The 10,962-nt window shown below is 45.2% G+C and overlaps 1 protein-coding gene across 1 annotated transcript in view; it reads right to left on the bottom strand.

Annotated features, from left to right (window-relative positions):
- Positions 1-312: 312 nt before the first annotated feature.
- The window catches only part of LOC308333184 (BAH and coiled-coil domain-containing protein 1-like), an 86,829-nt gene continuing 76,179 nt past the window's right edge, over positions 313-10,962 (bottom strand). The window contains 7 exon segments of the mRNA XM_080789386.1: positions 313-4,553; positions 4,852-5,088; positions 5,930-7,404; positions 8,443-8,580; positions 8,937-9,053; positions 9,678-9,786; positions 10,070-10,145. Coding sequence (XP_080645512.1) covers positions 4,344-4,553; positions 4,852-5,088; positions 5,930-7,404; positions 8,443-8,580; positions 8,937-9,053; positions 9,678-9,786; positions 10,070-10,145 — 2,362 coding nt within the window. The 3' untranslated portion in view covers positions 313-4,343.

Genomic DNA, 10,962 nt, shown 5'->3' with positions numbered 1-10,962 from the left:
ATTCTGAATGCCTGACCCACCTGTACTGCCCGAGGAGACTCTACCCTTCCCCTGTCTCATTGAACAACCATTAGATACAGTTTCCCTGCTCTCTCTCTCTCTCTCTCCTCTATCTCTCCCCCCATTCTTTGCCTTCTATCAGGCTGGCTATGGGTTCACGTTACATCCCCCCTCCTGTCCCTGGCTGTCCCCCATTCTTTCTCCTTTCGTCCATTTTTCCTCTGTAGACAAATGACGGGACACTGATGAGGAACACAAGACCGGCATTCAGCGCTCTCACACCCAGATGGGGAGGGAAAAAAGCAATTGATGCAGGCGTGGTTTCTTTTCTCTTTCTTAAGAATCTTCTTTTTAATGAAACACAAAAGAGGCAATAAAATTAAGATAAATAATTTGTTTGTCGTTTTCTTTTTTTTTACATAAGGAAATATTTCAGTTAATATTTCCGAAGAATGACTGAAATTCCATATCTTGAAGTAGGCTATTTCAACTGTACAAAAGCCGTTTCCAGTGGGTCTAAGAATAAAATAAAATAAAAAAACAGGTCGCACAATGATGATGTCACTTCCCTTAGAATGTGATGTTTACAACGGCATCCAGTGTTTCTTAAAGAAAAAAATAACAGCTCTTTAAAAAAACTCAATTAAAGACCCATTAACGCAATATTTCAAAAATGGATATTCACATTAGATTCATTTTAAAGCTTCTGCTTTGCAGTGTAACAGCAACATTTGTTGTTAAAAAGTCAGTTGATGTCCAAAACAGAAAAAAGGTGTTCTCCCTCTGTACAGCGTATACACCCATGACAGTCATCACATGGCTTGCATAAACAAATAGACAATGGCAAATTAGGAAAACAAGCAAACATGAAAAAGAAAAACACACACACACACACACACACACACACACACACACACACACACACACACACACACACACACATTAAGAGACATTTTTTTTGGCAAAGCAGGAAAAAAAGTGACAAGACGCACAAGTCTGATTTGATCCTTATCCTGGTTCTATTCTTCTTCTTTTTATGTCTCTCAATATCATCCCATTTGATTGGCTCTGATTGTCCTTCACAGTCACAGGATGTTGTTGTGGTTGCCGTGGAGCCCCTCAAGTGCATCGGCCGGGGGGGTAGGGGTGGGGGGTGGGGGTGGGGGTGGTTGGGGGGGCAGGCAATGTCGCTGTCATAGCAACAGTGGGTGAACTCAAGCAGTCAACGAGAGACAGGACTCTGCTGTCAGATACTACGGTGATTGCAAGGGGTCCCGGAATCAGATTGTGATTGAATATCTTTTTTATCTTTTTTAATAATAATAATATTGCATTCTTCTAAAATGCAGCGAAGCATAAAGTCAGAGGCGCTTTGGTATGTTTTCATCTTTCGTTTGAGGCCAGATAAATATCTACAATTCATTTAGGAATATATTCTAATATAGATATACAACAGCTAGGTTCTTTAAGGATCAGAGAACAGCAGAAACTCAGTTTCCATTTTTTTTCCAGTATTAAAAAAAAGGCAGAGATTTGAAACCCTCACAGGAAATGCACATTGTACATTAAAACCCAACAAGAAAAATAGTACAAAAACAGACCAACAATGGTGTGTGGACACTTTTTTTAAAAAGAGCCTTTTTTGATTTCCTTACAAAAACACCCTCTCCACAGCCCCATTAAAACCTTCATCCCTCGCGTGAAGCAGGGTTTTGTCTTTTTTTCCACGCATTTGTACAAGTCTCGCCTCGATCCCCACCTCAATCTATTCAGTGCATGGAGGGAGATGGGAGATGACTCCACCTCTTCTCTCAGCCAGAACCAATCCCCTTAAAAAGCCACCAATAATAATTTCTGAACACCCCTCCCCCAAGAAAAAGACAAAACAAAAAAACAAATATATATATACTATTTACAGTTTAAGATATTTATACATAATGCTGTACACTGTGTACAGGAACACGCACGCACGCACACCACACCACACCACGCACGCACGCATGCACGCGCGCGCACGCGCGCACACACACACACACACACACACACACACACACACACACCCACACTCCCTCTTATACATACATACACATAGATATTCGACAATTCGACAAAACATACATCTATCTATGCACCTGAATAGGAGGATGCGAGAGAGGTATTGACGTGTATGGCTTGACTGTAGAAAAACAAAATCATCCATTTTTGTCTGTCAGTCACCAAAACTGAGACTGTCAGTAAATCACTGGACAGATTCATATTCATACAATTTACTCTCAGAGTGCTAAAGACGTTCAGGGGTTTCTACAACATGGCCTACGCTTGCGACTGACAAGTGCACTCAAAAACGGACAAGCGTGTGTGCACATGAACACACACAGGATCACACATACGTACAAGTGTGCGTGTACACTGCGCACACACACACACTCTAAAGCACTATTTACTCTGAGCTCATCAAGCCAGCCAACTGCAGCTCCTCTGCAAACAAACACGCACGCACACACACATTTACAGTACAGTACAGTACAGTACAGTACTGTACAGTACAGTACAGTACAGTAGGGGAGAGCCGCCTTGGATGTAACGCGTCACGGTTGTAACATGGACGTTATCTCTTGATTGGTCAACGCCACCATGACGCCATCGCGTCAGTATGTGTACAGCAACGTACTCTACGTGCCCAGGAAGTTTGAAGTGTTTACCTTCATCCTGCGGGGAGCTATTGGCGAAAAACTGACTTTTTTCAAAATGCGTATAATTTTACACCTGGAGTATTTGTGTGCTACAAGTTTTTTCTTTGGTGTTGGTGAATAAAAATCCAAATGGATGTCTTCATGCTTATGTTCTTCATTAGTTTGCATCGTGTTTAGACGGAATTCACGTTCATTCTGGTCTGTAAGCAACGGCAAAGAAAACTTCGGAGGGAGGGTCAATTGTAACATGTGTTACAAATGGTCCGCTTCCATTCAATGCCATTATAAGTAATATTTACATATTTGACATATTGGCCAATATTATATGTTCTAAAATTGTATTGTATTGTGTAGTGTATTCTAAAATTAGTTTAGGGTTGTATAACATTGTACAACTCAATCAATCAAACGTTTGTTTAATCAATGTATTTCCCCATTGAACTGAAAAAAAAGCCCAAACTGCACACCCGATACTATTTAATATTTCCCAATATGTTTGATACATTTTCTTATCACATCCATGGTATGAAAACAATGCTAAGGAGTTGCTTCAATGAAATATAATTGCTTTAAGCTGAAAACGATATGTTTAATGGTGTTTTTTAGCGTTGTTACATTTATACTCCATGCTGTTACAATTAATCCGATATGCGCAGCAAATGTAACACTGAAACAGCGTCCACGTTCGGTTTAATAACTCCCGACCTGTTTTATCAAAAAAATAACTTGAAGTGGTTTATGGTAGCTGACATGTGTAGGTCCGTTGCCTGAAAATATTACATGTGTAGCTAAACGGATCTCCGAGTAAAAAAATGAAACGTGCAAAATGTTACATCCAAGGCGGCTCTCCCCTACATACATACATACATACATACATACATAACATCCCAACTACAGTGTTTTTGGTCCTTTGGAGGATCTCTCAATCCTGTTGTCATTTGTCACACGACAGTGACCAGCTAAGAGCATGAAAAAACATCCAAACCAGTGTGGTTTACAGAAAGCCTCTCCTTTTCCATACAGTCTCTCTCCCTCCCTTTCTCTCCCTCTCTCTGGCAGACCTCTCTGTCTGAGTGTGAGAGCACAGGGTTCGATCAGTCTCTATTTTCGAAGGCCAATTAAGCCATCCTTCTCCGTCAACGTTGCGGGGCCAGTGAGGTAGGATCACGCTCACTGAGCTCCAAAGTGCTCCAAATGTCCTTGGGTCCTGGTTTTTCCCTCTATATGGCCTCTTGTTGTCATGGCGTTATGATGCATTTGTCTATTTCCCACTACAGGGAGAGTCGTCAACTCAAGGAGTTGAGAACGCACGCTCATTGGAGCAACAAAAAGGGGGGGAAAAGTCAGACCTGGATTGGTCTCTCCTTCAGACGGTCCTGGAGTCTCCAGGTGTCTCCAGAGATGGAATTCAAAGTCCCCGTATTCAGTCACCAGAGCCACCACTAAGGCTTCATCCAGGGGGCTAGCTCTTTCTCTGTCAAGGGACAGATGGATTAATAGAGACTGAACTCTGTCTCGTGTTTCTCCTCTATCCCTTGGTTTGTCCTCCGTCTTTCCTTGAGGTTAGTTAACTCCGAAGAGTGATTGGAGGGGTCAGCCGCGTTGGTCGGTCCAATGCTATTCATCCTTTCTCTCTAGCTGCTGTTGTTGCTAGGACACAATAGCCACGCCCTCCGCACTGATCAGTTGACCAGTGGTTGGCTCATAGGTTCCAGCCAGGTAGAACAGATCGTTGGCCCCTCCCCCAGGCTTGCGTCGGCGAATCAGGTGCTCGTATTCAGCCCTGCTGACCACCTGGCAGCGGTGGGAGATTGTCTGCACGTCATTCTCATCCTCGTGGCTCGACTGGTACAAGGCATTCTGGGTAGGAGAGGAGGACAGACATTTAGATGAAAATGGTTGATTTACATTTTACCCTTTGTGGCATTTAGCTGACTCACGTATTCAATGGGCCTTCCGAAACCACAATATACTTCAATAAGCTTCAAGTCATAGATCAACAACGTTACAACCTAAAGTAAGGAGTTCAAGTTTTGTCAAAATAGAATTGAATGAAATCTGAAAATAAATGTGCTAAGAATTTGAAGCTTGGATGTAGCGGGCATTTGTAGAATTGGCATGGGGTTTTCTTAACGGGTTAAGAAGATTCTTTCTTCACCTTGCCATCGCGGTGTCTCTTCCCTAAGCGTGTCTCCTCAGGATGGTAGAACCACTTGACCCTGACCACCATGCTGGAGCTCCAGGACTCCCACAGGCTCTCCACTCTCCCGACGTAGGGCAGCTGGGGCCGGCCGGGGGACAGGAACACAGCGCAGTCACCCACACGCACCGTCTCCTTACCTCGAACGATGGCCTTGTAGAACAACTTACGGGCCTTGCCCTTAAGACCCCTTCTCTGTTGGGAGACAAAAAAGGAGCAGAACTTGATAGCTGTAGGCTAATCCAATACTATGGTTTTCATTAATCCATTAAGACCTGAGGCCTGTCTTCGAAATCAGTTCGAAAACAGTTTTCTGAAAAACGCATGTTGCTACTGTGAATCTCAAACATGTTCATGTCAAGGACCAACAAAATGATACCTTAGCCTCTGGCTGCGGACCCCCATCTCAAAATACTTTGTTCCAGGGACCCCCAGAAGATTTGTGTTACAAATGTTTGCTTTACAAAAAATATATAAACAAATGTGCTATATAGCTAAAATCTAAAATCCCACAGATTTCCCAGTTTTATAGGGTTAAACTGTTGTTATACCAGCTGCCATTTGAGGTGATATTATTTAACCATGCACAAACCTGCATTATGTTTCTCACCTGCAGAAGAATCATTGATGCCTTCCATGTTGCTATTTGTTTTTAATTTCTTATGTACTGTATATTATTGGATAATGGATATATCTGATTTCACTGTGCCTTCCTTTTAATTGACTTGAGTTCTATGTAGCTTACTCTCTATTCTTTCTTTTTGTATTGTAACATTGTCATGGAGCTGTAAATGTTTAAAATGTGGAAAAAAGGTTAAGTTTCTCTCTAAACATGCCTTCAATTCAATGATGTTGAAGATTTACAGTTGAGTGTCTGATCAATAAACATGGAACTTGAGCTTAAAAAGGGGAGCGTTTTTGTCTTTGTTGACTTTGGCCTGGTTTTTGTTTGGCCTGGTTATGGCTACAGAGAACAGAACACAACACAAAGCAGCAGACCAGAACAGACCAATACAAACAGTGTAACCAATCCTACCTGTGTGGGATTGCCAGACCATTTCCAGAGCTGGCGTCCAGGCATCAGTGTACTGGTCAGAGGATCCGGTGAGGACATCCTCTGTCTCTTGGCTGTTGATTGGTCCTTGGGCGCAGGCTTGGGTTGCTGGTTCACAGGACTGGTCTGACTCTGAGGATGTGTATTAGGAGCTGCTTCTTTCCTCTTCAACTGTGTTTTCGTCGCACCGCTGTTAGCAACGATGCTTCCCTTTGCTACATATTCCTTCCTGTCTTCGGACCTCTCACCTCTCACCTTTGAACCCGAGACAGCCATTGCTGCTTTGGCCACGTAGCTGTGAGGAGGCGGGGCCGGGGCCGAAGAGGACGAGGAGGGAGAATGGTTGGTTGTGGCGGGGTCAGGGGTCATCAGGTCGGAGGTCAGATTCTGCCTGTGCTTGTTCTTGTCTTGCTGCAGGAGCGCACGGCGCAGCAGCACCGAGGAGGACTCCTCGTCTGAGGAGTAGGAGGAGTCGTTGTCCGAGGAGCAGAGTGACGAGGAGGAGAGAGAGCCAGAGGAGGAGGAGGAAGACGAGGATGAGGAGGAGCACACGGACAGGCGGGAGATGAAACGCCCGCCCCGGGGAAGGGCTGTGCCCGCTGGGACCCTCCTCTGTGCTTCAACATCTCGACTGTCATCGTCGTCATCTTCATCCAGCTCAGAGTAGGAGCTGGGGCAGTCACTGGGGTAATCTAATTTATAATCCCCACTTTGCCCTCCAAGTCCAGCTGACATGAGACCCTTTTTTAGCGGTGAGGCTGCACCCTTCAAAGGGCCCTCGGATCGAGCCCCCTCTCCTCCCCCTTTCTTTCCCTCCTTCACCAGCAGGCCAGGTTGGATGTATCGAAGTGGGGCGCCCGCATCTGCCAAACCCTTGCCTGGCTTCCCTGCACCGCCTCCGAGGCGAAGCAGCGCCTTGCCGTTCTTTGTCTTGGGAGACGTCACTCCTTCGTGGTCGAGTTTCACCAGGAAGTGCTTCCTGTCTCGCTCGTTGGCTGGCTTCCTGTTCCCGGAGGCCGTCGCCAGCGCAGTGCCAGAAGAAGAAGAGGCAGAGGGAGAGGCGGAAGTAGAGTCCCGCTGGCCCAGTGAGGTTACCGTGGTAACCGGTCGCCTGGCTCCAGAGCTCGCGCCGCCTCCGAAAGTGGCGTACCCGTTGGCGATGCTACTGAAGGAGTCGACCTGGAAGGGGGAGCCGAAGATGCCTTTAAGGGGAGCGGACGGGGTGAGGGGGTGGGAGGCGGTCCGGTGGAAGATCCCCATGTCGCGCTCTCGCATCCTCCGCTGGGTCTTCCGGGACGTTCCGTTGAAGAGGAAGAAGTCGACGGGGGGCCTCTTCCTCGGCGCTGACCAGCTCAACAAGCTGCTTTTGGTCAAGGCACTGGTGTCACATGACGACGACGACGACGTGGGCATGGTGGCCGTCGTTGGGAGTGAGTGGATTTTCTTTGGCCTGCCAACTGGAGACAGAGAGGGGTGTTAGTCATTAAGAAGCGACATGTCTTAGAGAGAGAGACGTAAAGGGAGATTGATTGAGAAACTAAAAGCTTTAGAGGAACTTAATATCCTCGTCTCTCACTGAGAGTCACTTGGTCAGGTAGCTTTTTAACATATCCATTTCTCATTCGTAACTGCAAGAAAACCTGATGAAACCTGCCCCCTCCCCCAAGGTTATTGTCACCCTGAGCTGAGTTATATGAGTGGGACTCGTGCATATGTCAAGCACACCAATGACAGTTTGCAAAATATACTGCTCTATGCAGTCAAATGGAGGGCAAAATAGGAATATGCAAAAGTGCAAACATAAACGCAAGTGTATGTGTGTTTACATAACCCTGCTCACTAGGTGAACCTCTACATCTACGTCTTCAAGGCAATTTCTGGACAGCAGGAGATTTGATTGATGTGCGGAGGCCTTGTTTTGCTGATATTACTACAGGCTGTGTTAACTGGTTATACCAGAATCTTGATCTGCTCTGAGACAGTTTGTCTTCAGGCAACATTGTGTGAGTGATGAGCACCTGCTGACTGACAGGGTGACCAGCTATTATTCAGGTTGCTGTCACTAATGAAATGGTGAAATAATGTTTACTGTTTAAATAACAAAGGTACTGTGCTTTTGCACACATCCGGATCTGAAGCCTGTGCGGTGAGCGCTGATGAACATTGCTATGTAGAAAATCTAATGCTCTTCTACATGGAAAGACAATGAATAGGCTCTGCACATAACTGTAGTCCCAGGCTTCCAGAAGATAGGTGGCATACCTGTTTCATTTCCCCTGTAGCTTCATTTGATTGGCTTGGCAGAACATTTGAGCTGGAAATGGATATGACACCTTATATGTTTCCGGTTCAAATCTACTACTGAGCCAATCCGTAAACCCAGAACGAGTTATGCACATGGCCTATAACTAGAGTTGCACAGTTCTCTATCACTATCTGCCTATCGGGGCATCTGTGAGAGGATTCTGATGTGTATTATTGCTCTGAATCTTCACCTGGTCTTTTCTCCTGGGGTCTCCCCGACGTTTCCCCATTGGCTGTTTTTTCTGCAGCCGCGTCTCTCTTCTCCTGGGTGGAGCTGCGGCGGCCACGGCGACCAGGTGACATCAAAAGGGCTGGCGAGGGTTCCGCACCTAAACGAGGGTCAGTAAAACGTCATTTTTCATGCAAGTAATTCATTCCTTCCTTACTCCCTCCGATATCTTTCATCCTCATTTAGCTCATTTAGATTTGGAGGAGCAGTAAGCTGGAACTCGCTACCCCTGAATATAGAGAGCATCAGCAGCCACCTCCCTTTTATGACAAGGGGGTGGCTTGGCTTTCTAGAAAATGTTGCAGAATAACATGTTAACTTTGTATCCTTGACGTTTCTTCGATTAACATGATGCAACTTGTTTTTCCTGTATAATAAAATCATCCCTCCCTCCCTCATTCTAGTCAGTGTCCCATCCCTGCCTTGTTACTTCCTTCTTTGTACACGTCTACTCACAGTGGACCTGGTATCCTGGAGGCAGCAGCCTGACGTTGGGGAGGGAGATCCGTCCTCTGTCTCCATCGTCGAATTCCACCATCACACTGCCTTCCTTTTCCTCCTCGCCTGGACCTCCTAACACGCACACACACACGGCACGCGCGCGCACACACACACACACACACACACACACACACACACACACACACACACACACACACACACACACACACACACACACACACACACACACACACAGAGAATGTAAGTGGAACGTTTGGAAGATACCATGGGTCCTGGACTGACTGGTCCCCTCAAAGATATCACAGTTTGTCTCTTTATTTTCTTTCTTTAATTAGTGGTGCTATAGGTGTGATATGCATACAAGTATGTCTGTGGACTGGAGGTGAGACCTTTGAGTGTATAGTCCAATTAAAAGCTTTGTTTTCCCCCAAAACAGAAAATGTGGTTTGCGGTGGAGCATGAAGGACAGCAGGTATACTTACAGTAAACATAGCCAAGACCATACACGAACTATGTACGTATAAAGTGCAGAGAATGTGTGGTGTGTGTGTGTGTGTGTGTGTGTGTGTGTGTGTGTGTGTGTGTGTGTGTGTGTGTGTGTGTGTGTGTGTGTGTGTGTGTGTGTGTGTGTGTGTGTGTGTGTGTGTGTGTGTGTGTGTGTGTGTGTGTGTGTGCAGGTGGGGTCCATCAGTTACAGTTTGAGGACTTGGACGGCACCTTGCCATAGTGACTCACCTCTATGTACGTATCCAGGATAGAGACAACGTGATCGCTCACTCCAGTACGCACACACCCGCGTCCCAGCACTCAAGATGGCCTCTGTCTGAGGTCGCACATCTAGCACCTGATAAAACCAGACCAAATCATTCCGACCAGTCAACACAAAAGAAGTAAAACATGCACAAATTCAATATCTTTTTTATTTTCTTTTTTTTGTGAGGAAATATTGATTTATATTTATTTTAGTGGTATTTTTCACAACACAAATCTTCTCTTATGGGGGTCCCTGGCACAAAATACTTTCGAATGGGGATCCGTGGTCTTGTCTCTATCAGTTTGGCGGTCTTTGACATAAAAATGTTTGAAAACCACTGCTTTGAGTTCTCTAAAAACAAAGTCCAACTCACGGCTTCCTGAAGCATCTGCTCCAGAGAGTAGATCCGTGGACGGTTTCCCCTCTCTCCTTCAATCACAACACTGAAACTGGGGGAAAGAATGGAGAAATTAACACTCATCATGAGAAACAATTATATTGGGTGTTTATATACTGCGTGCGTGCGTGCGTGCGTGCGTGCGTGCGTGCGTGCGTGCGTGCGTGCGTGCGTGCCTAGACTATATTTCATAAAGAAGACATGATGGACATCAGATTTCAAATCAGCTACTAACAGCATTCTCCACGACAGCATGATCAGTGTTACCTGTCAGGTATCCATACATTTCTCACACCTCCTCAGTATCAAACAGTGCACTTTGTCTATTCATGTATACGGTACGTAGGCTACTGTAGTCTGTGAAACATTGTGTTAAAGCTCTATTTTGTCGAGTTGTCACACAAAAAAAATCCCTCGAGTGAATCTCATACTTGACAACAAAAGTGTTATTCATTTTTGTCGCTGTTGGGGCAGAAACCTTCTATCTTCTGTTTCATAAATGTGTGCACTACCACACTATACTACAGAGTCACACAACATTTTGAAAGTGGTTAAATCTGATTGTAGAATTTAAAAATAAATTCTAACCAGAGCTTGTGACTATACGGTATACACTGACAAGGTCTTCCACCCAAAAATAAATTAGGTAGTTGCCGAGCAGAAAACTCTTATCTCCATATTTTAACCTTTTGTGTTTTTCGAAAACCAACGCCCTTCAACGACCATACATAACTACAGCGTCACACAAAACCTCCATAAGCTCCAAATGCAGCGCCAAGCGACCCACTTTGAGCTTGTCAAATCTGCTACTTTTGATGCTTTTGAATTTGAACGATGAAAAGTAAAAGTTTCGGAGATATGGAGTTTCC

Source organism: Protomyctophum bolini, assembly GCF_963924005.1.
Source record: "Protomyctophum bolini genome assembly, chromosome: 18".
Classification (NCBI taxonomy): Eukaryota; Metazoa; Chordata; class Actinopteri; order Myctophiformes; family Myctophidae; genus Protomyctophum; species Protomyctophum bolini.
Note: the sequence above shows the minus strand (reverse complement) of the source record. Positions and strands in the feature narration are given on the sequence as shown.